This window comes from Castor canadensis, chromosome 16, assembly GCF_047511655.1.
Source record: "Castor canadensis chromosome 16, mCasCan1.hap1v2, whole genome shotgun sequence".
In the NCBI taxonomy this organism is placed as follows: Eukaryota; Metazoa; Chordata; class Mammalia; order Rodentia; family Castoridae; genus Castor; species Castor canadensis.
This window is the reverse complement of record NC_133401.1, coordinates 20,570,766-20,598,736: the sequence shown is the minus strand read 5'-3', so window position 1 is coordinate 20,598,736 and position 27,971 is coordinate 20,570,766. Positions and strand designations below refer to the sequence as shown.

At 52.7% G+C, this 27,971-nt stretch overlaps 2 protein-coding genes across 3 annotated transcripts; one reads left to right on the top strand and one right to left on the bottom strand.

The window, feature by feature from the left end:
• The first annotated feature begins 505 nt into the window (after positions 1 to 505).
• Tmem143 (transmembrane protein 143) lies at positions 506 to 19,679 on the top strand. 2 transcript variants are annotated; one of them, XM_020184809.2, is made up of 8 exons: positions 506 to 600; positions 944 to 1,184; positions 2,856 to 2,960; positions 12,133 to 12,327; positions 13,080 to 13,210; positions 13,652 to 13,931; positions 18,016 to 18,205; positions 18,640 to 19,679. In XM_020184809.2, the coding sequence occupies exons 2-8, from the start codon at positions 966 to 968 to the stop codon at positions 18,852 to 18,854; spliced, it is 1,335 nt and encodes a 444-aa protein (XP_020040398.1). In that variant the 5' UTR covers positions 506 to 600; positions 944 to 965; the 3' UTR covers positions 18,855 to 19,679. The 2 variants fall into 2 exon arrangements, with proteins under 2 accessions (XP_020040398.1, XP_073913990.1); XM_074057889.1 differs by lacking the exons at positions 506 to 600; positions 944 to 1,184 and adding an exon at positions 1,191 to 1,331.
• A 771-nt stretch (positions 19,680 to 20,450) lies between these two features.
• Emp3 (epithelial membrane protein 3 (MAM blood group)) lies at positions 20,451 to 25,306 on the bottom strand. The gene is made up of 5 exons (XM_020184811.2): positions 25,075 to 25,306; positions 23,969 to 24,061; positions 23,609 to 23,711; positions 21,940 to 22,080; positions 20,451 to 20,694 (listed from the first exon to the last, which is right to left on the bottom strand). The coding sequence occupies exons 2-5, from the start codon at positions 24,044 to 24,046 to the stop codon at positions 20,525 to 20,527; spliced, it is 492 nt and encodes a 163-aa protein (XP_020040400.1). The 5' UTR covers positions 24,047 to 24,061; positions 25,075 to 25,306; the 3' UTR covers positions 20,451 to 20,524.
• Positions 25,307 to 27,971: the final 2,665 nt, after the last annotated feature.

Genomic DNA, 27,971 nt, shown 5'->3' with positions numbered 1-27,971 from the left:
TAGGATGCGAGTCCTGGTTTGGAGGTGACGCTGCCTGGCAAAGGGCCATCCTTACTATGAAGGACCAGTGTGCGTCACCTGGAGGCCGGCTCTTCCTTCCGCCCACCTCTTCGTTCCGCCCGCCCTCCCCTGCTGGTCCCGGACGCCACCTCAGCTTCCTTTTTCTTCCGCTTTTTCCCGCCTTTTCGCTTCTCCACAGCTGATTGGCTGCACCCAAGTCCCGCCCCTTTCCTTTCCGCCTACTCAGGAGCAGACTGGAGCGAGGGTGTGGCCTCAGCGAGACGTTGGGCGGCTCGCCCGTTGGCTGGCTGCGCGCGGGAGCCCGGCCCCACCCCAGCCCAGTCTCGCGCTTTCCCCGCCCCTTCCCTTTGAAGACAGCGGGCAAGGAGACACTTCTGTGGCGCATGCGCCTCACCTAAACGAGGCTAAATGGAGAAAGGCACGCATCATACGCATGCGCAGTTGAGATAGAAAACTGGCCTAAACTTAAGGGCCCAGGCTTTGCGCATGCGTCTTACTACATACTGAAGCCGATCCGAGGCCCTTGACACCTTCATGCGCATGCGCAGGAGGCTCAATGACAGTCGAACGTTGACTAAGGTGAGGGAAGGGCGGGGGATTACATGGCCTGGGGAGGGCGGCCCTGCACCCCCGATGTAGCTTTTCCGAGCATTTCCTATACTCTTAAGATCCACCTCGCCGTGTAGATCCTGTACCACTACAGGGTCTTTGGGCGTGCAAATCGCCTCAGGCCCTACGACCTCTGACCCTATAGGACTCAAGGCCAACTGAGCAATGTGGAAGAGGACAAGCAAGAGGGGCTATAGACGGGTTGATGGCTGTGCACCCCGCCAGGGGTAGGGACGGCCCCTGGAGACGGGATGTGGGTGTAGGCGTGTATTCTGCAGATGACATTGACCCCTGTTCATTTCCCTCCGTTTAGGCTCTGGGGAAAGGGTGTGGCCATGTTACACGTGACCCGGGGGGTCTGGGGGTTCAGGGTCCGAGTATGGTCCCTACTGCCCGCGCTCCTTGGGACCCCCCGGGCGCTGTCATCCCTGGCGGACAAGATGGGGGCGTACCGCAAGATGTGGAACCCCACAGAGCCCCGCGACTGGGCCCAGCAATACCGCGAGCGCTTCATTCCGTTTTCCAAGGAGCAGCTGCTCCGACTCCTGATTCAGGTACCGCGCATCCCTGGTACGAAGAGCCTGAGGACTACAATTCCCGGCATGCCCCGCGCTGGCGGGGCTCCGCGCACTATGGAGCACTGCCCTGGTGCCTTCTGGGATGTGCAATTCAAGGTCCCCTTACTTCCCTGGGGGGCGCAGGTGACTTGGAAGTCTGGGGCAAGAGGTCTGGGGTGCAGATGGTGCACGGATTCTGCACTGGAGCTTGAACAGGCACCGTCTGGGACATGGTTTTTCCCTCTATGAAATGGGTTAATTACCATCTTTATCATAACTATTTGTACTGCTTAATTAGAATTATATCTGCAGAGTCATAAAGCTATCATAACTACTGTTACATTCTTTAAGTTCTTACTCTGTGACACTGTGCCAAGCATTTGTCACATATTCATTGAATCATCAGAACAGCTCAGTCAGAGAGATCAACCTGTTTTACAGAGGGGGTAGAAGGAAAGTGACTTACCCAAAGCTACCACATAGTAGACCCTAAGAGAGAGGGCCTCCTTACAGTTTTTTTTGCCCTGGGTGCTAAATTTGCCTCACTCCTGTTCTGTTGTTGTTCCAGAGCTTGAACTCGAACCCCTCCCATCTCTGTCATCCCTGTCACTATTGAGGATCATCAGACATTCATCTAACAATTATTTATTGAACATCTACCGTGTGTACTAAGTCCTGTGCTAGACCTTATACACACACAAATGCACACACACATACATAAGTAGACATGCATATGTATGGACACATAATCTCACAAACTTTCCCACTGTCCTCTTGGAAAGAGGGCGTGGACGTAGCTGATGAGGATGTGAAGGCTTAGAGAGGTGCAGACATTGACTCAGGGCTCATAGGTAGGAAGCTTAATGCAGAGGTTCAATACATCTGCTCCAGAGACAGGCCTGGGGTGGAGTTGCCTCATACAACATCATGGCTCTCAGCAGATGGTATCCCTGAAACTCAGTTTGTGACTCTGAAAAATGGGGCGACATTTCCATCCACCCCTTTGTATCCCCTGGAGGATGGTATTCAGCTAGCAGACAGTACCTGACTCACAATAAGCCTTCTGTGAATGTGGCTGAGTCAGTGTCAAAGCAGGAAGTCCAACCCTCCTGCTCGCTAATCCATCTTTTTGTTACTTTTTGGGCTGCCTCAGTTTCTAGGTCAGTAAAATTGATCTAACCTCCTCCCTTCACCCTAAATAAAACAAATTTTAGGGCCAGGCTCAGTGGCTCATTCCTACAATCTCAGCTACTTGGGAGGTATAGTTAGGAGGACCAGGGTTCTAGGACAGCCTGGGCAACAAAGTTAGCAAGACCCTATGTCAAAGAATAAACCAGATGTAGTTGTGTACTTTTGTAATCCCAGCAACTTGGGAGGAAGAGGTAGGAGGATTGTGGTGCAAGACTGACCTGGGCAAAAGTGTAAAAATTTATCTGAATAATAACTGAAGCTAAAAGGGCTGAGGGGCTGAGGGTACAGCTCAAGTGGTAGAGCCCCTGCTTAGTAAGCATGAGGTTCTGAGTTCAAACCCCAATAACTGCAAAAAAAAAAGAAAAAGAAAAGAAGGGGCCCAGAGTTCTGATCCTGTGTGTGGGTTGTCAGGGAAGGAATTCCTCCCATGGGGAAGAGGAGAGTGGCCTAAAAAGGTTTTGCTTCCTGAGGTGACAGGAATTCCACTCCAGCCCAGCAGAGAAAGCAGCCTTGGAACAGTTCTCAGCCCACGTGGACTTCTGCACCCTGTTCCACTACCACCACATCCTGGCCCACCTGCAGGTAGGATGGGCCCCTTCCGGCCCTGTCGAGTTTATTTGCTTATCCATTCCTTCAGTTAGTAGTTGCACTGATACTACCTGGAGTCTGGTTGTTTTCTAAACACTGGGGACTCAGCAGTGATCAGGACAGATGTAGCCTTGGAGCCAACTTTCCAGATGGGGACACAAGAAATCAAATGAATATAAAATATAAGCTGAGCATGGTGGCTCACCTCTGTAATCCCAGCTATTTGGGAGGATGAGGCAGTTTCAGGCAAAAGCTCAAGACTCTATCTCAAAAATAAACTAAAAGCTAAAAAACTGGGGATGTGGCTCAAGTGGTAGAGCACCTATCTAGCAAGTGTGAGGCCTCGAGTTCAAACCCTAGTACCACCAAAAAAAAAAGATGCCCCATAGGATAAGTGCCACAAACAATGAAGCAGAGTGACAGAATAAAGAGGGATAAGATGATATAGCAACGAGCCATTAACTCATGCGTCCAGCTCCTTAGCAGGTTCAGATCAGGAGGATCAAAATTTGAGGCCAGTCCAGGCCTCTTCTTATTCTGAAGAGTCCATCTTCAAAATAACCAGAGCAAAATGGACTGGAGGTGTGGCTCAAGAGGTAGAGCACCTGCTTGGTAATTGTGAAGCCTGAGTTCAAACCCCAGTTCCCCCCACCCAAATAAAAAAAAAGACAAAATGGACAGGGCAGTTGGATAAGGGCTCCTTGAGGAGGTAACAGGTGGACTGAGAGAGGGAAGGCACCTGATGGCTATGTGGGGGAGAATGATCAGGGCAGAGGGAAGAGCTGGGCCCCAAGGAGAGAGTGGGTTTGTTATGCTGGAGGACAGTGAGGTGGCTGTGTAGCTGGGGGGAGATGAGGACAGTGTGGGGGTGGAACCTGGTGTCCTGGGCCCTGGGGGGCCATGGTGAGGGCTCTGCTGTGACTGAGTAAGCAGTGAGCCACAGGCGGGCCGCCCACTGATTGAGGTGTTCGAGCCTCCCTGTGGCTGCGGTGTGGGAAGACACTGGCAGAGGGATGGAGACCCGTTACGGACTCTATTATACTTGTCTGTGAAGAGATAATGGTTGCTCTGGCCAGAGTAATAGCAATGGAAGTGCTGGAAATTGGGTCAGTTGGAAGGCATCCGCATTGGCTGTCGGGAAAGGGTGGTGAGGGACAGACAGGCCTGAGCCTCTGTAAGGACAGAGCTTCCACCTGCTGAGATGCAGAGGACTAGATGGTGGTGGTGTTGGGGGCAGGGAGACATTTGCAGGGAGAAGGCACAGCTTGGTTTTGGACCTAGTTATTTGAGCTACCAGTTGGACAACCAGGTGGAGAGATGTCTGAGCGTTGGGCATGGCAGTGCATATCTGTAATCCCAGCTACTCAGGAGAGAGTTTAAGGCCAGCCCGGGCAAAATGTTAGCTAGACCCTGTCTCAAAAGCAAGATACAAACAAAAAGGCTGGCAGGGGGAGGGGTGACTCAAGTGGTAGAGTGCTTGCCTAGCCTGTACAAGGTGCTGAGTTCAAGCCCCAGTACTAAAAAGCAAAGCAAACAAAAGATGACTGGAATATGCACATCTGCAGATGGAGGGGAGAAGGCTGGGATGCGAAAGCTCTGGAAAGTTCTAGATGGCACTGAATGAGACCACCAAGGGAGTTAGTTTTGCCTTAGATTGGGTTTCTTAAGCAAAAAACTCTGGATGGGGTACCTTAAATGGCAAATGTTTATTCCTTACAGAATCTTGAGGCTGGCAGTTTAAGATCAAGGCAAGTTGAGTGTTAGGTAGACTGTCTGGTGTGATTCAAGTTCCCAGGTAGAGCAAGATCCTCTTATTATGCAGGAAGGAGATGACTGGGATTTAGGGCTCTCCTCCCACAGGCTGGTCAAGGGCCAGAACTTTGTTTTGTTTTTGCAGCACTGGAGTTTGAACTCAGGGCTTTGCCCTTGCCAGGCAGATGCTCTACCATTTGAGCCTGCCTCTAGCCTCAGACCTTTGTTTGGAATGGGCGGGTTTGAACACTTTCACCTTGCTCATTGTACCTTCACTTCATCCTGCTTTGAATAACAAGAATGGCGACCATCATTGCCCCTGGTTGCTGTTGCCAAGTGCTTACTGTGCCAGGCAGAGGCAATCGCCACCAGCTCCGTTAGCAGAGTCAGATAGTAGGGCTCTGCAAGGTCCCTGGGATGGGCCCACGCTCACATGATCCCAAGTGGTGGGGCTGTGATTTGAGTCCCTGTGCTCTTCATGGGACACCTGTGGCCTCTAAAGGCAGGGTTATCTCCTTTCTTTTTCTTTTTCTTTTTTCTTTTCCGAAACATTTTACCATATAAACTTTAGAATGTATAGAGATGCAGCTGGGTGTGGTGGTGTTTACTTGTAATCTCAGCATTCAAGATGCTAAGGCAGGTGGGTCTTGAGGTGGGCCAGCCTGGAGTACACAGTGAAACTGTCTCAAAAAAGAAACTCAAATCAAGCATGGTGATGCGTATCTGTAGTCTCAGGTACCTGGGAGGCAGAGATAGGGGGATCTCTGTTTGAGGCTGGCCTGGGGCAAAAGCTAGAGACCCTATCTAAAAAAATAACTAAAGCAAAAAGGACTGGGGAGTGGCTCAAGAGGTTGAGCACCTGCCCAGCAAGTGCAAGTCCCTGAATTTAAACCCCAGTCCTGCCAAACAACAACAACAAACAAACAAACAAATGAACAGGCCAAAAACCAAAAACCAAACCAAGACATATAGAGAGGGAAACAGAAAGACTCTTAAGTGAATGTACCTGGATCTCTGAGGCAGGAGATTTTAAACCCAGGCTAGGGACCAGGTGGAAGCCACAGAGGCTGGCGAGACCTCCTGGTGGGAGCCTGTCACTAACAGCCTGTCCCTCCAGGAAGTAGCTTGGGAAGGAAAGAGTCAGAGCAGCCTTGGTTCAGACACCATGGCTCACTTGCTGTGTGGTGACCCTGGACGTGACCCCCCTGTGATCCTTCTTTCTCTTATTCATTCATTCATTGGATTTACTCGATAAATATTTATAGAGCCCCTACTGTGTCTCCAGAATGGTTCCAGGTCCAGGGCACAGCAGTGAGCATGACAGATGTGTGTCCACCCCATGGGGCTCTCATTCTAAAGAGAGAAGCAGCAGAGAAAAAGGCACCAAGGACTAAGGATCAGGTCGCCAGATAAAGCACAGGGCGTCCAGGCTGTTTGTTTCCACAGATGGCCATCACAAATGTCCATAGCTGAGTTAGCTTAAGACAACAGAAATATGCCAGGTGCTGTGGCTCATGCCTGTAATCCTAGCGACTCAGCAGACAGCGATTCGGAGGATCATGGTTTGAAGCCAGCCCAGGCAAATAGTTTGAGAGACCCTATCTCAAAAAACACCCATCACACACACACACATACCAAAGGACTGGTGGAGTGGCTCAGGGTGTAGGACCTGAGTTCAAACCCCAGTACTGCAAAAAAAAAAAAGAAGCAGAAATACATTCTCAGCTCAGGAGGCCACTGGTCCCTAGTCAGCGTGCTGGTGGGGTTGGCCTCTCCTGGCGCAGATGCAGGATTATTCCAGGACTCTTTTTTAGCTTATGATGGCTATGGCAATCATGGTGTTCCTTGGTTCCTACTTATTTATTGGTGGTACTGGGGTTTGAACTTGGAGTCTCAAGGCAGGTGCTTCCACTACTTCAATCATGCCCCAGAGTTTTGGTTTTAGTTTTTTTGTTTTGTTTTGTTTTGTGTTTGATCTCAGGCTTTTGCATGCTCTGCCTTAGACTGTGATCCTCCTGCTTCTGCCTCCTGAGTAGCTGGGACTACAGTTATGTACCACCACACTCAACCTTGTTTCTTAGCTTTTAGATGTCTCATTCCAAGCCGTCTTCATCTTCACACACTCTTCTTCCACGTGTGTTCTTTCCTGTCTCTTATTTATAAGGGTGCCTCCCCTGGGATTGAGGACCCCTGCTAAACCAATATGATCCTATCTCCTTCCTTAGCTTAATTCCCTGCAAAGACCCTAATTCTAAATAAAGTCATATTCTGAGGGGATGTGAATTTTTAAAAAATTAAATTTTTTTCTTTGTTGAGGGACATGAATGTTTAGGGGGAGAGCCTCTTCAACATGCTATACACTCTTAAATTAGAATTTCAAGTAAACTGTGAAGAACTTTCTAAATGTAAGAATGAGTTATGTAGTAGAGTCCTGAAATATTACAGGATATATTTCAATCAAAATATCCTATGTAGTTCCATAGATAAGTACCCCTAAGTCTGGCAATCTTAATTAAGGAAAACAAATGAGGGAGGGGGTATTTTTTTGGGGGAAGTGGGGGACAAGTTCTCCATACGTAACCCAGGCTGGCCTTGAACTCACAATCCTCCTGCATCTCGCTCCTAAGTGCTGGGATTATAGGCATGCACCACCATTCCTGGGGTGAGACGGGTATTTTGCAACATTAGGTAAGGTAGTCAGGGAAGGTGCCCTGAGCAGGTGACATTTGTGTAGAGACCTGAAATAGGTGGAGAGTCACCCACGTGGAGATCTGAAGGAACAGTAACTGCAAGGGCCCTGAGGCAGGAATGTGTCTGGTGTGTAGGAGGAAGAGGGAGGAGGCCTGTGGGGAGAAGTGGAAAGAGAACCAAGGTCAGATGCTGCAGGGCCTCATGCTATGGAGGACTCAGAGGGAGCCTGGGAGGACTCTGAGCAGGACTGGCTCTGCCATTGGTGGGAACCGCCATCCTCTTGTGGCCGCGGGGGGAACAAGGTCGTGGTGAGTCAGCCATAATCCTAGTATATGGCCAGGGGCAGGTGAAGGCCAAGGGCATGGCCCTGTGCAGTGCAGTGGAGGACACAATTGCCCTTGGATTCTGTGTCACACGCCCTCCGTGTGCTCAGAGCAGAGGCAAGAAGTGTGGGATGCATGTTGTGTGTGGCTGAGACTAGCCCATGCTTTGGAAGTGTGAGAAAGAGGGGAGTCCTGGTGACCACCACTCCCTGCTCTGGCCTGAGCACCCAGAAGGACTGGGGTGGCACCTCCTGAGATGCAGGCCATGGTGAGGCAGCAGGACCTGGGTGCACAGCCACTGGGTTGAGAATTTGCCTGTGACTGACTGTCTGCCGGGCGGTGAAGGGGTGCTGGCCGTGAACCCAGGGCCTCGGCAAACCAGGCAAGCATTCTGCTACCGAGCTACGTCCCAGACCTGTGTTTCTATTTTGTTTTAGAGACAGGGAGACAGGGTCTAGTGCTTTTGCCTGGGCTGGAGCTCAACTTGTCATCTTCCAACTTGTGAGCCTCTTGAGTGGCTGGAATTACAGGTAGGAGCCACCACACTCAGCTAAATCTTTTACTTTTTAGCTGTGTGTGTGTGTGTGTGTGTGTGTGTAAGAGAGAGAAACTCTGTTGGGCAGTGTTTCTCTCTATTGTTTATTTACACTTGAAGGGTGACCATTGTGATAATGTACAGGTCTACGGTGACTCTGACGGTGCAATGTGGTGCAGTACACACCCACCCCACCCTCCTCAGTCTACCAGTTGGAGCAAGGCTTCCCCAGGGTGGTAATGGAGAAGGAACAGAGGTTCAGTAGTGCAGGGAAGGAGGCAGGAAGGAGACAGGCTTCCAGCAGCAGCCCTGTGGCTGGAGGTACAAAAGCCTGCTGTAGAGTCTCTCATGGAGGTGTTTGCTCAGCCCTCTGGGCCTTTGAGGAACAAAGTCCTGGTTCCTGAGGAACCTCAGAAGGGCTTTAGCAGATTTGGATGTGGGCTGGATGTGTAATTCAGGATTTACTTCCTGGCTGTATGATCTTGGACATTTACTTAACCTCTCTGTGACCAGTGTTCACTTCTGTAAATGGGGAAACCCATAGTATGGTTTTTGTAATTGGTTTCAGATGGTACCCGATACATAGTAACCACAGCTGGAGTTTCACTATCATCATTGTTACTGTTTGTCAAGATATTTGGTTGCTGGATCCCTGGTGTTAGTGGGGAGGAGAGAGCTGGGTGGAGGGCTTCTGTGTCAGAACAGGCAGGACATAGCGGACAAGGAGGGGGAGACTCACAGTGATCTTGTGCTGTGTCCAGGTTTCTGGCTCGAAGCCCTGAATGGAGGCAGGTTCCCCAGGGGAGCCTGGCTAGCAGTGGACATCTGATGGATACAGATTTTTTCCTCCTCCAGGCCTGAGATTCTCTCACTCTGACTGCAGCTCAGCCCCGGTGGAATTTCTCAGGGTCACCCTGAGAGTCTGAGAATGTGGACTGTGGGCTGAAGTGCTGAAGGATCTGAGCACAGGCCTGGACTTGGCCAGTGTCCTCCAATCCGGGAGTTAGCGCAGATGAGGACTTGCCCTGCTTGACTGCCACATCTCCTGGTCCCCGTTCCCTGGCTTCTGAGGACCTGAGCTTTCCCACCACCAAACCTTTCCTGGTCCGTTCCTCCCATTGGAGGAAGCACTGTTGTCTCCCTTCTTTCACCTTTCCAGAGTCACCTCTGGCCAGCCAGGTGTTGTGTCACACATCTGTAATCCCAGGTAGTCTGGTGGCGGAGGTCTGAGGCCACCCTGGGCAAAAGCTCAAGACCCTATCTGAAAACAAACTAAAGAGAAAATGGCTGGGGGCATGGCTCAAATGGTAGGGCACCTGCTTAGCAAGAGCAAGGCCTTGAGTTCAAATCCCAGTACCACCAGAAAAAAAATAAAGAAAAAGAAAAATCACACCTGGCCTAACAGATTGCTCCTGAAGTTTCTCTCCTGAAGGACACGTTGAGGCCAGGTTTACGGCCTTGGTCCATAGTTGGGGCTGGCGAGGGGAGGGTTCTCCCTGAGGCTGGTCACATTGGCCGCAACACATCATCCCGAGACTCAGTCTCTCCACAGTCAGTCAGGGTAGACAGCTGGCGATTCACTTTTCCTGCAGCAGTTTTTGGGGGAATGTGATTGTAGGAACATGAGAAGGTGTTGCCAGGCCAGTTTCTGAGGGTCCCTGAAGGTGGAGAAAGAGTTAGTGTTTTATGCCAGAAGCAGGGGGAAGCCTCTGGGGTGTGGGAGGTGAGTTTGGGCTCTGCTTGGGACCAAGTGCTCTCTGATGGCTTCATGGAAAGGGTTTTAGGTGCTGGGTAGGACTTTCTGTGAGGGGGGGAAAGGCAGAGGGGGAAGCTAAGGGTTGGCTCATTTCAGTAGTGTCACTTGGCTCTGTGCTCTGTGTATCAAGGGTGGTCCCTGGTTGCCTGGCACCTGGCCCTGAGGTGCTGATGCTGAACAGTGTCACCTCACCTCTTGGGGGACCCAAGGGAGGAAGGCTGGACCTGGACTTGCTGGTTTGCATAGCCCAGACCTGCTCCTGCAACTGAAGACTGGCTGGGCTTAGCAAGGCATGGTGGAGCATATCTGTAATCCCAGCACTCAGGAGACTGAAATAGGAGGATCAAGAGTTCCAGGCCAAGCCAGGTGCTGGTGGCTCATGCCTGTAATCCCAGCTACTCAAGAGACAGAGATCAGAAGGATTGTGGTTTAAAGCCAGCCCAGGCAAATAGTTCAAGAGATACTATCTCAAAAAAAAAAAAAAAAAAACCTTCACAAGAAAGGGTAGTGGAGTGGCTCAAGGTGTAAGGCCCTGAGTTCAGACCCCAGTACTGTTAAAAAAAAAAAAAAAGAGTTCCAGGCTAGCCTGGGTTACATAGCAAGAACAAGACCCTGCCTCAAAAAAGAAATAATAATAAAAAAATAATTGGCTGGGCCTGGCAGGGGCTCTCTGTCAACCTTCTGAAAGGTTTTTAAGGTGTCAACATGTTATACAGAAAATTTAAAATATATTTATTGGGGGTGGTTAGTGGGAGGAAGAGGGGAAGGAGAGGATGCTGGGGGCGCGAACAGGATCGAAGTACCTTACAGATTTATAATGAAGAGAGTGTAATGAAACCCACTACACACTGTTTGATAAGGGGGGAGGAGTGCGGGGGGTTATGGGAGCGTAACACAGGGGAGAACTTGTCACAGTGCACTGACTGTGACATCTGTGGCATAATTGTAATGAAACCACTGGACTTTCTTTTTTTGAAGCACTGGAGTTTGAACACAGGACCTCATGCTTGCTAGGCAGGTGCTCTACCACTTGAGCCACTGCGCCAGCCTTTTTTTATGTGCATGTTGGGTATTTTTGAGATAGGATCTTGCTTTTTGCCTGGGCTGGCCTCAAACTGCGATCCTCCTCATCTTTGCCTCCTGAGTAGCTAGGTTTACAGATGTGAGCCACTGGCACCCAGGAAATCCTTGCACTATTAATGCATGCAAATAAAAATAGTAAATATATAGCTGGGTGCTGGTGGTTCACACCTGTAATCCTAACTACTCAGGAGGCGAAGATCAGGAAGATTGCGGTTCGAAGCCAGCCCAGGCAAATAGTGTGCAAGACCCTATTTCAAAAAACCCTTCACAAAAAAAGGCTGGTGGAGTGGCTCAAAGTGAAGGCCCTGAGTTCAAGCCCCAGTACCGCAAAAATAAATAAATAAATAATTAGCTAGCTAGCTGTAGATAAAGTAAGTATATAGTATTTATATATAAATAGTAAATATATGGATATATACATATACACATATGCAGATCCATACAGTCAGGCAGACAGTATTCTAAGTTGGCAGAACAAGAGTTAGAGTCCATGGGAACGAATGTTACCTCCACTCACTGTCCACTGGTCCACTGGTGAACATTGGTCTCTTAGTGCTCTAGCCTCATGGGCTGCTGGGAAATGTAGTCTCCATCTGGCAGCCAGAGCCTGCCTGCACCTCTGTAACCTTGGGAGAAGGTAGCACACGGGCTCCACTCCTGTTGAAAGACACATGCATGGCAGGGCAGTGTGGGGTGAGCTGGGAGAGAAAGGTCCCAAGATCAAGCCCTGGTGGTTCTGTGTCACTTAAAGGATAGGAATGTGCTGGGTATGGTGGCACACAGCTGTAATTCCAGCACTTGGGAGGCTGAGCCAGGAGGATCACGAGTTCGAGGTCAGCCTGGGCTACCTAGTGAGATCCTGTCTCAAAAAACCCAAGGGCCAGAGATGTAGTTCTGTTAGAGCACTTGCCTAGCACAGCAAGGCCCTGGGTTCAGTCCCCAGCACTACGGGAACATCCTTAAGTGTCCCCACACTCTCTCATGCTGTGACCTAGCCCATTTTTTTCTCTCTTACTCTTTCCCCAGGCCTTGTATGACCCTATCAACCCCGACAGGGAGACCCTGGACCAGCCATCCCTCACGGACCCCCAGCGACTGTCCAATGAGCAGGAGGTGCTCCGGGCTCTGGAGCCTCTGCTGGCTCAGGCCAACTTCTCCCCACTGTCTGAGGACGCCCTGGCCTATGCACTGGTGGTCCACCACCCTCAGGACGAGGTCCAGGTACCTGTCTTCCCAGATGCTTCTGGGGACAAGCGCTTCTGGGGGCTAGAGTGCTGAATGTAGGGCTCTCCCTTGTGGCACACTTGGTGACTTAGAGAAAGATATCTCCCTCTTAGGTCACTTTGGTGGCTCCTATTAGAAAAGTGTCATCCAGACAGGTGTGGTAGTGCGTGCTTGTAATTCCAGCTACTCAGGAGGCAGAGCCAGCGAGCCCAGGCAAAGTTAGTAAGACCCTGTCTCTAAAACCAAATGCAAGCACAAGGGCTGAGGGTGTGGCTCAGTGATTGAGTGCTTGCCTAGCATGTACAAGCCCTTGGGTTCATCTCCAGCACCACAAAAGAATAAATAAAGAAAAATTTAAGTAAGACTTTTTAAAGTCTTATTTTTTCATCTCTGAAACTGGGATGTGAAATTGGGAAATGGTGGTGAGATGTGGTTTAATTGGCCATGTAATCTCTTTTGTAGTTTCTTCATCAAATAATGGGGGATCTTAAAAATCAGTGGCATCGTAGATTCTAGGAAATACAGTAATAAAGATGCCTGTTGTGTGAATGGCGTCATCTCAGAGCATGTGCCCTTGTGCAGTATACAACATGGGCAATCATCTGTGGCCACCCTGCCTAGACCTTACATGGTGATAAGTGACAAAAGAGGAGAAAGAATTTCTGAGGAAGGCCTCTAACTAGGGTATGCTGTCCCTAACACCTCAGCACATGTTCACTTGCTTCTACTTCCTTTGTCCCCCTTGGCAGGTGACAATAAACTTGGATCAGTATATCTACATGCAGTTCTGGGCCCTGGGCCAGCGAGTTGGGCAGATGCCCCGTATGTCCAGTGTGGGCTCCAAGCGCGGCTTCTTCACCAAGTTGCCTCCTACAGAGAGGTGAGGCGGCCCTTGTTCCCCAGCTGCAGCAAGAGGGAGCGAGGTTAGAGTCGAGAGGGGACTGACAGGTCAGTGTCTGGCTGTGGGTGTCTGGGATCTGGGTGGGAAGTCCAGAAAGTGGGAGGTGTGAATTACCAGTAAATTGCATTTTCTTCCCAAGGGAAGACAAAGGGATAGGGCTCATTCTGCCCATTTTCCAAATGAGGAAAATTAAGGATCAGAGAGGGAAGGCCACAGCCTGAAGAAGAACTCTAATGGACAACCTATGGATCCAATAATAGGGGACGGATAATTTAACTAATCCCCTATTGTTGGACACACTGCTTAGTCCCGACTTCCCTCCTGCACTGATCAATAGCTTTCACAAGGCTGTGCACAGACTGTAGAGCTGCAGTGAGCCTCAGGGCCAGTCCCGAGCCTGCCGGTCCCTCCGCCCCTCAGGAGATACTTTAAGCGTGTGGTGCTGGCGGCCCGGACCAAGCGAGGGCACCTGGTTCTGAAGAGCTTCAAGGACACGCCGCTGGAGGGCCTGGAGCAGCTGCTGCCGGAGCTGAAGGTGCGCACGCCCACGCTACAGCGCGCGCTGCTCAACCTCACGCTGGTGGTCTCCGGGGTGGTGTTCTTCGTCAACGTGGGCATGGTGGTGTTGTCAGACCTCAAGATGGCCACCTCCCTTTTGCTGCTGCTCTTTGCGGCCTTCATGGGCCTGCGGGCCTCCAAGGTGAGCGCCCAACCGCCTGTGTCCCTGCTGCTTGGTGTCGGCCATGCCAGGCCACCCTGGGTGCTTCTGTTCTGTATTTTCTTTTTGGTTTGGGGATTGAACCAGGGTCTCCCACATGTGAGGCAAGCTCTCTACCACTTGAGCCACACCACCAGTCCTTTTGGTTTTAGTTCACTTTTTCAGACAGAGTCTAGAGCTAACTTTGGGTAACCTTGGGCCACAATCCTACCTCCACCTCCCGAGTAGCTTTACAGCTCAGGATTACAGGCGTGTGCACCACTGTGACTGGCTGGCTGTGTGACCTTAAGCAGGTTGCTTAACCTCTCTGTTCCTCAGCTCCTATATCTGCAATATGGGGATTAAATGACAATATGCATGTAGGGCTGACAGCAGATCCTGGCACAGAGCACAGGAAGTACTTGACGAGAGTTTATTGATTGGACTCTTTGTTCCCTGAGTTTTCATTCCAGCCGGGTGTCCTTATTACTAGGGGAGCTGGTTCCTAAATGCTGGACTGTAGCCCAAATGAACTGAATTGGAGACTGTGGGCCTGGGGCCCAGCAAATTGTATTTTTAACAAGCACCCTTCCTGATCCTGCGCCACGTGAGTGAGGACCGTCTTGACAGTTCCCAGGCTGTTCACTATCTCAGGATGCTTGGCTTGGGGGTGGCGGGGAGCCTGCGCCCACCTTGTGCTCTTCTTTCTGAGCTGTGTGCCCTGTCTCGAGGCTGAGTGGGCCAAGATGCCTTTTCCTGGCTTTCCCCAGGTTGGCACTGGCCCCACGAATGTGCCCTGGTGTGAGTTATCCTTTGTACCTGTTACTTCCAGGCTCATTGGTTTTCAAGCTGTTTTCAGCTATCCTGACAGGTTCTCGGGAAGACTGGCGATAAATCCCACAGATAAAAGCAGGCTGGCTGGCTTTGAAGGTGTTAGCAGTGCGGTGACTGCTCAGGACTGGGGCTCAGATGGTAGCAGACTTATGAGGAGGACTGAAGCCATGGAGACAGGACTGGGGGAGCATCATTGTTGGATCTGTGAAGCTGGAGACCAGGGGAAGGTCCAGAGGGTGGCGAGGGCCTTGGATGCCCAGAGACAGGCACTGAGCTTTATTCTCAGGGCAGCTGGGAGCTGTGGCAGGTAAGCAGGGAGGAACTGTGGTGACCATGGAGAACAAAGAGGAGGGGGGTGGCTGAAGGCCAGTGAAGTGTGTCCTAGGTTCTGGAGAGGGGATACAGAGTTGCAGCCCATGATGGGCTGTGACTTCCACTCCTCAGTGGTCCTAGGGGGCCACAGACCCTCTCCAGCTCACTAGAGAATTAGCTCGGTCACTAAACCTTTTCCCATGTCCCTGACCAGGGCCCAGCCCTTACCTGTGGGCCACCCAGGCTCCCTCCTAGCTGTCCCCACTTCCCACAAACTTTTCCCTTCCCGTGCTTCAGTCGCTTTTGGGGTCTGTCTCCCCTGCAGGCCCCTTTCCCAGTCCCTTCTGTACCCATGTGCACCATATCCCGCTGAGCTGGCATCCTCCCCCAGTTCCTGTCTTGTTTTGGCCTCAGCTCAGATCAGACCAGTGGTGGGATAGGGCTCCTTTCTTCCCCGCAAGGAGCCTGAATACTCCTGTGTTTTCATGGCCAGTTCTCTGCCATCCACAAGCCAGGGCCAGGGCTCCAGTGCAGCCTGGGGCAGCCCACTCAGGGACTGGCTTTCCGGCTGGCCTCACAGTCAATTCATGGCTTCTCCCTGACCTGCTCCTTTGGTTCTGGCACCCCATCTATGGATAGAGGGCTGTTGTGCCCATAGAAAAGTGCTCTACACTGAGCCATGTCCCAGCTCTTTTGTTTCTATTTTGTTTTTGAGACAGGGTCTCACTACATAGCCCAGGCTGGCTTCAAATTTGCAATCTGCCTGCCTCTGCTTCCCAAGTGCTAGTATGAAAGGTGTGCTGCACCACACCTAGCAGGTGCGCTGTCTTGTTTGCCCTCTTTCTGGCCTCTTTAGGACCTCCCCCATTCCCTACATGACCCAGCGTTGGCCCTGCCCTGTTAGCAGTTAGGCATCTGGCACCTGACCAGGCACTGGCAGCCTCATTAGACACGACCTTCACCTGCATCCTTGGCATGCTTGTGGCACCTCTCTCCTGCCCGTCCGATTCCCTTCTCTCCCTGTCATTGGATGTGTTCTTACTTCAGAGTGAAATGTCCTTTTCCGCCTCCTTGGACTGGCCACCCCTGCCTACCCCTCACCTTCAGCCCCAGACTGCCTGTTCCTGGCAGCCTCCCTGGACCACTCAGGCTGGGACTGGGCTTCTGAAGACCCTGCTACACCGTCGGCTTCCCCTTGGCCCAGCTCAGAGCAGGCCTGGCAGTTCAGAGATGCAGGGGCCCTTCTGTCCTGGAAGGAGGTTTGGGGCCCACTGATGCAGTGGTTATGTGCCTAGTACAGGTGGTAGCAGGTACCACAAGAGCCTGAGAACGTACCTGCTCACCTGGGGGTAGCCATTGCTGCCTTGAGGGCAAGGCCTGGGGGCCAGGGAGAGCAGGGTGTCAGAAACAGCTGGTGTGCCTTGTATGCATTCAGAGTGGGGGTGTGTGCTTGGAACTGTAAAGTCTCTAGGGGCACTGGGGAGCCATGGGGGGTCCGTGTGCAGGGGAGGGGCAGGCTCAGCTCTGGAAGTGTGTGGGACAGACTGGAGGAGGGAGACTGAGGCAGGAGGGGATAAACCCAAATCAGGGGCTGAGCTGTGGGGCTCAGGAGAGGTGATTGGGCAGAGAGTCAGGGGCAGCAGGAAGGGGTTGGGGACTGACAGACTAGCTAGGAAGATGGGTCAGCATGGGAACTGGTGAGTGTCAAAAGGATCATCCAGGTGGCAGGTGGCAGGTGGCAGCCGCTCTCTAGGGACCCCTCTGGCTTCATCTGTGTGTCATGGAGCCAGCCATGTGACCTCCTTTCACATGGGAGAATTCAGCTGCGCACCTGGCAGAAGAGGCAGAAAACCTAATGCATTTTTCATGCCAGAAGGTCCTGGACCCGCTATTCCTGCTTACTCCTGCTTCTCGCCTTCAGCCAAGGAAATGGTGATTCGTTCCAGTGCTGGGACACAAACGGAGGGTGCTGGGCTTTTAGAAGGTCCTATGCCAGCTGTGTCAGCGATGTTCTGGCTGTGCCTGTGTCAGTGGTGGCACCTCTGGGCAGCCAGCACAGGGTGGGGACCGCTCCCTAGTAGCTATGTTCAGGGCTTGTGACGGGCCAGACTGTGTCCCCGGCATTCCATGATCTGTGTATTGGCTTCCTGAACCTTCCCAGAGCCACCCCTGCTTTACAGACTCTGCTACCCAGGGACAGAGCCTAAACCAAGGGCTCACAGCTGGTAGGGCATTGTTGAGACAGGCACCCAGGGCTGGCTGCAGGCCTTAATGACCTTGAGCTCGTTTAGTGGGTGAAAGGAGGAATCCAGGCCCGGGTTTCCAAGGGGGGGTGTCCTTGGAGACACCAAAGGTGAGGAAGGGGACATCCAAGCACACCTGGACCCCAGGCCTTCCCCTCCCCTCATTTTTCTTCCCTTTTCTGGACCCTGCTGGGATGAACCCAGGGCCCCACCCCCAGCCTTCCACGCACTTCTCTACAATTCAACAGCTTACACCTTTCATTTTTGGGAAAGTTTAAACAAAGGCAGAAAGAATTGTAGGTGGACTCTCATGTGCCCCCACCATGCTACAATCGGATTTCATCCAAAGACCCCTTCTCCTCCCTCCTCCCCGCACCCCCACATTGAAGCAAATTCTAGACATGTCATCTGGACAGAAGAAAGTAGGTCTGTAAAAGACCTACTTACAAGGCCCAAACTCATATTGTTTGGAAATCTGAGCAAACCCTGGCGCAGGGCAAGAGAGTGGCACTCGGGAACCGGAGGCAGGAGGATCCCAAGTTCAAGGCCAGCCTGGGCTACACAGCAAGCCCTATCTCAACACACAGCTCCCAGACCCCGGCCGTGGGGACCCGAGCTAGAGTAGGGCGCTGTGAGTGTCTGAGCGGCACGGAAGGGTCGTGTCCCTCCCCGCTGAGCCCGCGCCGCCGTTCCCACAGATGTTCGGGCAGCGGCGCAGCGTGCAGGCGCTGGAGCTGGCGCACATGCTGTACTTCCGCAGCACGTCCAACAACTCGGAGCTGCTCAGCGCGCTGGCGCTGCGCGCGCAGGACGAGCACGCCAAGGAGGCGCTGCTGGCGCGCAGCTTCCTGGCCCGGCGGCCCGGGGGCGCGCACGGCCCGCCCGAAGGTAGACCCCGCCCCATCCCACGAGGCCCCGCCCCTCCCTGGTGGCCCCGCCCCCGGGAGGCACCGTTTCCGCACTGTGGCTCCCTCGAACCAAACCCCTAGTTGCCTCTGGTGAAGCTGCTGGATTTGCAGCCGTTGATAGCTAAGAGTCCTGAATCCAATTTCTGATCTTCGTCCCTAGTGTGACCCCCGCCTCGATGAGGGGGGGGTCAATGCCTCGTCCTGCACTCCTTGCTCTGCGTGAATCCACACTCTCCGCACAGGAGACCTTGTTCTCCGCCCAGGGCGAGGGGTGACTGGCTTGTTCTCAGATGAGGGCCCCAGAGCTGAGATTCCTAGGCCTTGTTCCACTCCCTTCCAGGCTTCTCCCAAACCCGGTCCCCCTATCACTGGCCCCTCCAGCTTGAACCGCAACACCTGCCCCTCTCCCTGCAGAGACCTCCAGGTGGCTGCAGTCGGAGGTGGAGAGCTGGCTTCTGGCCCAGTCAGGCTGTGACGTGGCCTTCAACGGAACCCGGGCCCTGGCTCACCTGCAAGCCCTTACCCCCAGCATAGGGCTGTACCCTCCCCCAGATTTCCCCAAACTAGATCCGCTGACTCCAGGCACTTCCGAGACACCCCGGGCCGCACCCAGCAGTAGCCACCCCTGATTGTCCCGCCTCGCCACGACAAGCTGTCCATCACGGCTACTAAACTTAGTCACCTTCGAACTTCCATTACTGACAAGTCATTATTTTTGCTACAATATATACTTAAAGCAACCAATCGAGGCAACTGGCAGTTGCTAGGCAACCCTCCTTGAGGGACAGCCAATCAAAGCTATTTAGCCCTGCTTGTATTGCATTTCTTAGTCCCACCTCTGCCATAAACATCCAGACGCAGTTTGGCTGAGGAAGGGAGGGTGTCGTTTAATCACAGCTGTTCAGCTCCGGCCCCTGTAAACCACCAGGCCGAGCTGAGAAAGCTGTTCCCTCCCGAGGCCATATATCATAGTCTTTTTAGCCTGCCCTGGGCAAATTGCCCACCATGTGCACCTGGGCGGGGCCCCACCCGGCAGCCAATGAGAGCGTTTTGGCCCCCTGGCAAACAGCCAATGACAGCTGCTGGGCACCATCAACCTGGGGCAGCCAGTTGTCTCCACAGAGAAGCAACCAATCAGAGTTTCCAAAGGAACCCGATCTTTGTATCCATTGCTGCTGCTTGTGGGCCATCTGGTCAACAGATCCGGGTGTCAGGCTGAAGGGGCCGGGAACCGTGTGCCAGGCAGAGAGCAGTGGGCCTGGAGGAGCCAGGACTTGCTGCAGCTCAGGCTTCCAACAACCTCAGGTGCCTTCCCTGCCTGGGTCCCTCACCCTCGCTGCAGAAACTACCTCGGCCTCAATCTCTCCACCATCGGTGCACTGTGCAATATTTATTGTCCTATCATTGTCTCCCCTGTACCATCTCCCAAAAGAATAAATCATGTTTAATAAGTATGGAGGAGTAGGGTGGCTATGGGAGTTTGGAGGAGGGGAGGCAGACAAAGACCTGAAGTCTTAGAAGCTGGTTTTGTAGTGTTGAAACACACTGGGTCACAGGAGAGGACCGTAGGGCCCGATTCATGAGGAGAGGCCCATGTTCTCAGAGTTTGGGTCTCACAGGGAAGACAGTGTAGCTATGGGCTGTTGAACAGATTGTTCACTGCACCAAAGCATACAACCAGGGAATGAATGGCGGTTAAATCCAGCCCGGGCTCCACTGTGTCCTAGTGTGGGACAGGCAGGGGGTCAGCCAGGAGGAGGAGTGTGTTTCCAATTTTTTTTTGCTAAGGTGTCATATGTGCTAGAGACAGCCTTTGGGAGGGGAGAGGAAGAGGGAAGGGTTGGGTTCTAGCGAGAAAGGGAGACTGGTTTCCAAGAGAAAAATTCTCTTCCCACAGGGAGGGTCAGAGAGAAGGTAAAGACATGAGACCAGTAATTTAGAAAGAAGTTGAGGTGTGGGGGGGAGAGACACGGGGACAAAACCTGAGGAGGGACCCTCCAGACTTGAGTCTCCCCAGCAGGTTGGCTAGGACTCATACTCCTCGTTACTGCCTACTAGTTTCTGAAGGTCTAGAGTCAGGTGCCCCTCAGGGATCATTTGAGAAGGAGATGGGGCTCGGGCTGGGAAAATGGGGGAGGGGCTCACACTGAGCATTCTGAGTGTGGGGTGGCCCCTGAGCCCCTGGAGACTTTAAGAAGTAAGGAAAGAAGAGGTGCACTCAGAAGCCCGTGGTTTAACGCTTTTATTTTCTGGAGGGTAGGCGAGGGCTTCCTGGCGGGGCTGCAGGGCGGGGCGGGACTCACTCCCGCTTCCGCAAGTGGATGTAGATGATGCCGCTGACCAGGGCGAGGGGGAAGGCCACCCAAGCCAGGGCGAAGCAGTAGCCGAAGCTGCCTCCGCGCGGGTGCTTGTCCAGGATCTCCTCGGCGTGAATGGCATAGATCAGGGCACCCGAAAACACTGTCACGCCTGCGGGAAAACGGGGACCGGGTCTCATGCGGAGCCCGCGAGAAGACTACATTTCCCACGCACCCCCGCGGCTGCCCCGCTGCCTGCTGGGAGTCGTGGTTCTTTTCCCCCCAGCTCGACAGCGGACTGGCCCTGATTGAACTCATCCTTAAAATGGGACCTATCGTAACAGCCACCCATCCATGGAATATAGTGGGCTTCAACTCAAGGCTTTGCATTTACTAAAGTGCTCTACTACTTTAGCTACACCTCCAGCCCCAAAAGGAATTTTTTGAGCTTCTTTTCTCTCTTCTTTTTTTTTAATGAATCTAGTGAAATTAGTAAAATGTAAGAGGATTTTGGGGAACCTAGGAAGATGTTTCCAAAAGAAAGGACTACGATTCACTTAGTTCTTTGCACTTGTAGTCAAATAATTAAAAAGTAGCCTGGTGCTGGTGGCTCACGCCTGTGGCTCACGCCTGTAATCCTAGCTACTCAGGAGGCAGAGATCAGGAGGATCGCGTTTAGAAGCCAGCCCGGGCAAATAGTTTGAGAGACACGCCCCCCCCGCCCCCACAAATAACCAGAGCGAAATGGACTGGAGGTGTGGCTCAAGCAGTAGAGCGCCTGTTTTACAAGCCTGAAGCCCTGAGTTCAAATCCTAGTCTTACCCAAAAGAAAAATTTTAAAAAATAAAAACAGATCAACAGAACTAGTTAGGCGTGATGGTACACGCCTGTAATAGCAGCTCCTTGGGTGGCAGAGGATTTCAAGTTTGAGGCCAGCTTAGGCAACGGTAGGTGCAAGACTTTGTCTAAAAAGCTTGATGCAAACAGAAGGGCTAGGTGGGGCTCAAGTGGTAGACTTTGCATAGCACGCAGAGGGAGGCGGGGAGTGTTTGATTCATGGTAGGTACACAAGAAATAACAGTTGTCTGACATCATGATGATTCAGAGCTCCCTCTGGGGTATTCATTAACTGCTTCCATCCCTGGGACCCAAATTTTTTACCGATACTCCGTTCTTCAGTTCTGGCTCCGAGAAGTCAGAAGTTCTCCCATGACTCAGAAATTCTTCAAAACCACACCAAGAGTCACCAAAAACTACAACTCCCACCACTCCCTGGGGCCAGAGAGGTAGCCTAGGGTCACCTGAGGGTGTCTGAGGGAAGCTGAAAATTGTTTCCTTTCCCAATTGTCCCTTCTCAGGGCCCGGGTAACCGGGAACTCAGTTCCCAGAGCAGAGTGTGGGGTAGGACAGTGCTTACTGGTACAAAGCTGGCAGAGGCCGGTGGCATAGAAGAGCCCTCCTCGTCGCATGGTGTACAGCTGAAACATGAAGAGGATGAAGGACAGACAGCAGAGGATGAGAGAAAGTACCATGAGGACCTGCACCGCCTTCAGCCAGCCTGCGGGAAGGAGGAAATACCAATGAGACACAACCTGGGTGCCGTGGCTCACGCCTGTAATCCTGGCTACTCAGGAAGCAAAGATGGGGAGGACTGCGGTTTGAGGCCAGCCCTGGCATAAAGTTTGAGAGACCAAATTTGAACCAATGGCTGGGTGTGGTGGTATGCACCTCTCATCCCAACTGTGTGGGAAGCACAAATAGGACTGTGGTACAGGCTAGTCTTGGCATAAAGCGAGACCCTATCTCATAAATAATCAAGGCAGCTGGGTGCCGGTGGAGACGGTATCTCGAAAATACCCATCACGAAAAAAACAAAACAAAACAAAACAAAAACACCCAAAACAGATGGGAGACAGCGTGCCCAGTTACTCCCCTCTATCCTCTCTCCCATTTAACTGTCACTCGAGTTCAGATTCTTAGGGGGATTAAGTAGATGACATAGTCATGTGGTCCTGCTAAATTCCCTTATCTGTTCTACTGGTTACTTTGCACATTTTGTTGTGGTGGTGGTGGTGGTGGTGGCAGCTTTGTTTTTTGTTCTGAGTCAGGGTCTCACTATATGGCTGAGGCAGGCCTTGAACTTGCAATCCTCCTCCGAAGGCTCCCACATACTGGGGCACAGGTGTACACCAGGTGCTTTGCAGATTTGTTAGGATTCAGAAATATGTCAACTAAGATGAAACACTTTTGTTTTGGTGGCGGTGGTGGTTCTGGGGTTTGAACTTAGGGGTTTGAGACACTCAGGCGCTCTACTACTTGAGCCACACACACCTCAGTCCTTTTTGCTTCAGTTATTTTTCAGATAAGGTGTCCTGCTTGTGACACGATCTTCCTACCTCCATCTCCCCAATAGCTGGGATTACAGCAGTGTACCACAACACCAGGCTTGGAATAGACACTTTTTCATTATTCCTTTCATTTCTTTTTCTTGCCTTGGCTCCCTCCAGTACAACGCTGAATGTAATGACAGCCAGCCACTTGCTGCGATCTTAAGGGAAAAGCACTTAACCTTCAACGTTTTTTTTTCTTTTCCTGTTGGTGCTCAGCCCTGCTCCGCTCAGCTACACCCAACCCCGCCTTCTTTCACTTAGAACTTTGGAAGGATGCAGCGACATCCTTTTAGAACTCCGATGCTTCTGTCCCCACGCTTTGAGAGTCCCACCCTCTGGGACCTTGGACAAATTGGTCCCAGGCACCATTCAGAACACCAGATCCATGGGGAACAGTTTTATCTTCTCAGAATTTGGGTGGGCGTCCCCCCGCCCCATTTCATAAAACTGCAGCACTTAGCCGCCACCCTCACTGAATCACAAGGCGGCGGGGACTTTTAGCGATTCCTCTTTGACAGGTGCAATTGGTCACCTGATTCTGATAGGTCGGCCGCATGTCAGCCCCGCCTCCTCGCACCAGCCCCACCCAGCCTGGACTCCGCCCCCTCAAACCTTGGGTTTGTACCCTTGGCTGCTGTTGGAACCTGGGGTTTCCCCTACCCTTTTGCAGGTCAGCCTCCCGCCCCTCGCCCTCACCATTCTCGCTGACGTTACTGCAGGCCCACGTTTTGGTGTCGTTGTTCCATGTGCAGTCGTACCAGAGATTCAGGGACTCCTGCCCGGGGAGGGTCCACCAGGACTGGGATGGACAGACAAGGGCAGGGTTAGGCAGCCTGTGGGACTGCTTAGGTGGAGGGGCGGAGCTGGGGAAGGCAAGGATGTCCTAGGCAAGCGGGTAGGGCCAAGGGAAAGGACCTGGCATCTCAGGTAGAGGGTAGCAGGGTTGAGACTGGGAAACTGTGAGTGGGGCCGAGTGATTTTAGAGGAGGGGCGTGAGCGGAGTCTGCAGGAGAGTGATTACCCCCACCCCCCATTGTCTCCCCCAAGAAGGCTTACCTTGTCCAAAGTGGCCACAAAAAGCAGGATGAGGATGAGGATGTGAAGGGCAGACACTACCAGCAGGAGGAGCGACATGGCTGTGCTGGAGGCCTGGGAGGGGAAGTCACGAGATGGAGGCTCAAGGATGGAGGCTGAGGCTCAAGAGGCCTGGATACTGAATCCAGGGGGAGGAGGCTGAGGCCTGGACCCCTGGGTCTGACGGAGGAGGGTTGGGGTCTGGATCCCTGCATCTGAGGGAGGAGGGCTGAGAGCTGGACTAATGCTCTCTAGGAGAAGGAGGTAGAACCCTAGACTCCAGTGTTGCTCAGGGTTAGATGGAGACACGGCCATCACTACTGGTGCAGGATGGGTATGTGTAGCAATGCATCCCTCAGTGCCTTGTCCCTGGGGACATGTGGACCGGCATAGGAAAATTCAACTTTACCCACTTCTCTATCAGGAGCTCGGAGTAGCCTTGGGTGACAGACATCCTTGACTCACACCCCAGCCCTCTGGGGTGGGTACAAGGGGGGCAGGAATGGGTGAGTCATCTGGTGAGTCATCCACTCCCCTGCCTTGAAACACCAGGGAAACCCCAGCCCCTGGCTATGTCCACGAGGTCTCCACCCCACCCTGCTGCCAGACCCGTGGTTGCTGTACACCTTGGGGGCAATGGATGTGTGTGTGTGTGTGTGTGTGTGTGTGTGTGTGTGTGTGTGTGTGTGGAGGGGAGCGAAAAGCAAGAGCTGAGAAAGCCAGTCTCCCCACAGCCCTGCAGTGTCAAGAAACCCGGGTGAGAGCTTTCCTAGCCTGGAGCCATTCTCATGCACCTCTTGGTCTCTGCCACCCTGGGGAAAGAGTGGACACTCCTGGGAAGTAACTGCAGGAAGTCCTTCCTTGGTACGTGTGTAGGGGGGCGTCTCTGCTGAACCCTCCAAATTCTTGCTGGCCCCACCCCACCCTATATCCCACCACAAGTGCTGAGAGATCACGTCTTAAATTGCTAGAGTTTGCACGGGGCCGAGACTGGAGGGGATCTCCCAGCCTGGGGGTGTCCTTCCCAAACGGCTACACTCCCAAATAAAGAAAGAAATCCCAGCCCGAATAACGGACTGGAAACTTACCGAGAGCCGCGAAAAAAGTCAGGGTTGGAGTCTTGTCCTCGATCGGGCCTCCGTGCCCCGCCTTTCTCCTCCCTCCTTCCACCCCCTCGAGGCCCCCGCCTCCCTGGCCTCCCTCCCTTCCTCCCTCACTAGCTCTCCCTCCGACCTGCTCCCTCCTTCCCTCCGATAACTTTCTCTGTCCCTTCTTCTGCTCACGCCTCTTTCTCTCTCTTCTTTCTCTGCTCCTCTCAATATATACCGAACCTTTTATACCCACCCATACCGCGCCCAGCTGAGGTCTGCAGCCAGTAGGAGGGTTGAGGCACTCGGGTTCCTCATTCTCTCTGTCCCCACCCAGTGTCCCCAGAGAGGCATCTTCTGGGGTTGCCCCCTCCCCCCCAAGATTGAGATGAGAAGTTCTAGGATCCCTGAGGCGGGGCAGATATCAAGGCCGGGAAGATCCTACTGTCAGCCACTTCCCCCCCGCTCCCCCCGCCCCAGATGTTTGCTTTTCTTGATGGAATTTGGGACTGGGTTCTTGGAAGGCAGGAATCTGGGGGAAGAGGGCACAGACTCCTGTGACAGCTTGGGGCTGGTGGAGGTGTTAGAGTTTGTGGGTGTGGGTGTGCGCGCGTGTGACTATCGGGATGGGAGGAAAAGGGTGAAACACTGGAAGGGTTCAGAAGTTAGAGGCAAAGAATCCAAGTGCCACTACTTCCTGGCTGAGTGACTTTGGACCAATTATTTCACTTCTCTGGGCCTCAGTTTCTTAATCTGTGTAGTGGGTATAATAATATTGGCACTATACTGTCAGTCAAGGAAGTAGAGTGAGAGATGGAGGTAATGACTGGGTAGGGGAACACTGAAAGAGGGTAATCAGGGAAGGGCTCCTGGAGGAGGTGACCTTTTGAGCTGAGACCTGAGGACAGGAATTTTGTGCATGCTGGGAAGAAGGGGAAATGTAAACTATTGAGAACAAGCTCCTGTTTGTTTGGGGAGCAAACAGAAGGGCCAGTGTGGCTGGAGTTTGGAAAACTGGAGGGAGTGGTGGGGAGGGAAATCAAGGCTGCCCTTGGAGAGTAAGGGAGGAGTTTGGATTTTATTCTAAGTGCAGTGGAAAGCCATTAGAAGGTTTTTAACAGAAGTCAAGTAATGGAGATTTAGTGTTAAATATTATTATTGATTCTTGGGATATCGAATTAAGGTATGTGGGGGCCATGACCACTATGCACCTGGATCTTTTGGAAGGGGACCAGGTTTCTGGGGTTCTGAGGAATTGAGAACTGGGGATCTGGATGATGGGATGTCTGGGTATCTGATGGAGCCAGAGCTGAGTGTGGATTAGTTAACTGGGTGTGAGGGGCAGACAAATCAGTGACTGGGTGGGTACCTGGGAGACTCAGATGCTAGGGTACCTGCATAGTACAGACGCCTATGGATTCAAATTCAAGCTGCTTTACTCATCGCCTGTGTGATTCTGGGTGAGTTACTAATAACCTCAGTTTCTTCATCTGTAAAATAGGCGTAATAGTACATCATAGATTTGTAATTCTTGAAGTACTGTATGGCTACTTATATCAGGCATTGGGACAGTGAATGGATTCAGGAGTCTCTGGGAATTGGGGAAAGGGAAAATTCTTGGGTCCACTGGATCCCAAGGCTAAAAGTTTGGAATCCAAAATGAGGGTCCCTAGGGAAGAGGGATTGGTGCCAAATTTAAATTCCTGGAAAGGCAGAGACTGGGGATCTGAATTCCCATCCTAAGGAAGTTAGAAAGTCTAGGTCACTGAGGGAAAAATTAGAAGTTGGGAGATGGTGTCATGTGCTCCTCTGGGAGTTGCAGGGAAAGGGAGCTGCACCCCAGTTCTGGGAAGAAGTAGGGGAACCAGAAGCTGGTTAGATGGAAACTTGAGCTGGGGAGGTGGGGGATTTATCAGTGTAACACTCCAAGCTCCCCCAGTTGAATCTGCGTGGGACTTGGGTATCCGGGGGAGGAATTTTTTTGTTTTTGGAGGGGGGGTGTCCCCGACCGTGGCGCTCTCTGGAAGGAAGAGAATCAGGGGACCCGAGGGTGGTGCCGGGATCTCCCCCCTCTCGGGCCTCTGAGGATCCGAGCCGAGCTGAGCCTCCGCGGGCCGCTTCCTCCCACAGGAAACCGCAGGCGTCGGACACACCCAGCCTGCAGGGAGAGGCGCCCACTGCCCGCCCCGGGGAGACCCACGTGGGCAGCAGCGGCCGCGGAGGGGCGTGCCTAGCGGACCAAGGGGGCGTGGCCAAAACGGGGGCGTGACCATAGAACAACACGGAACACCCGAGGCCCCGCCCACTTCACTTCCTGAGCGGACCTGGTAGGGGGTCCAGGGCTTTAGGCGGCCTCTGGAAAGCCGTTGGCCGCGCATGCGTAGTGAACCCCTGTGAGGTCCTCAGGCAGTGGTGAGCGCCCTTCTGTCTTGCAATTCCTGCCCTCGACCCCGCCTCCTTAATGAATTCTCAAAATAACGTGGTCTTAGCCTCAAGCACGCATTTTTCGGACCTGTCTCGAAGGACCACTGCCTAGCCCCAACATTTTCCAGACGTTTCCCTCTAGGCACTTTCAGTTCCTGTCTCCCGCAAACCCATAGCCCGCCGTTCACAGGCCCTAGAGACTCCTGAGACCCTCAGGGCCCCGTGTTCCCCACACAGACCATCCTCATCTCCTACAAGCCCTCCTGAGCGCCCTCTGAGGAGCTTGCCTTCCCACATCATTGCACCCCGCATCTTCCCTCTCGCAGGGCCTCAAGTTCTCCCAACCCTGCTTCTGAAGCCCCGTCCTTACAGCACCGGAGCCCTGCCCCTTCGTTAGCCCCGCCCATAGCCCTGCCCCCGTTCATTACGGATCATTGGCCCCGCCCCTTTCACTACCAGAGACCTGCCCCTTG

Excerpts from the sequence above, each read along its gene's own strand:
- Tmem143 (XM_020184809.2), top strand. The coding sequence starts at position 966 with ATGTTACACGTGACCCGGGGGGTCTGGGGGTTCAGGGTCCGAGTATGG. Across the intron at positions 1,185-2,855 it reads TGCTCCGACTCCTGATTCAG|GAATTCCACTCCAGCCCAGC; the intron begins GTACCGCGCATC and ends CTGAGGTGACAG. Across the intron at positions 18,206-18,639 it reads CGCGCACGGCCCGCCCGAAG|AGACCTCCAGGTGGCTGCAG; the intron begins GTAGACCCCGCC and ends CTCTCCCTGCAG.
- Emp3 (XM_020184811.2), bottom strand. The coding sequence starts at position 24,046 with ATGTCGCTCCTCCTGCTGGTAGTGTCTGCCCTTCACATCCTCATCCTC. Across the intron at positions 22,081-23,608 it reads CAGTAACGTCAGCGAGAATG|GCTGGCTGAAGGCGGTGCAG; the intron begins GTGAGGGCGAGG and ends TCCTTCCCGCAG. Across the intron at positions 20,695-21,939 it reads CCTCTGCCAGCTTTGTACCA|GCGTGACAGTGTTTTCGGGT; the intron begins GTAAGCACTGTC and ends GTTTTCCCGCAG.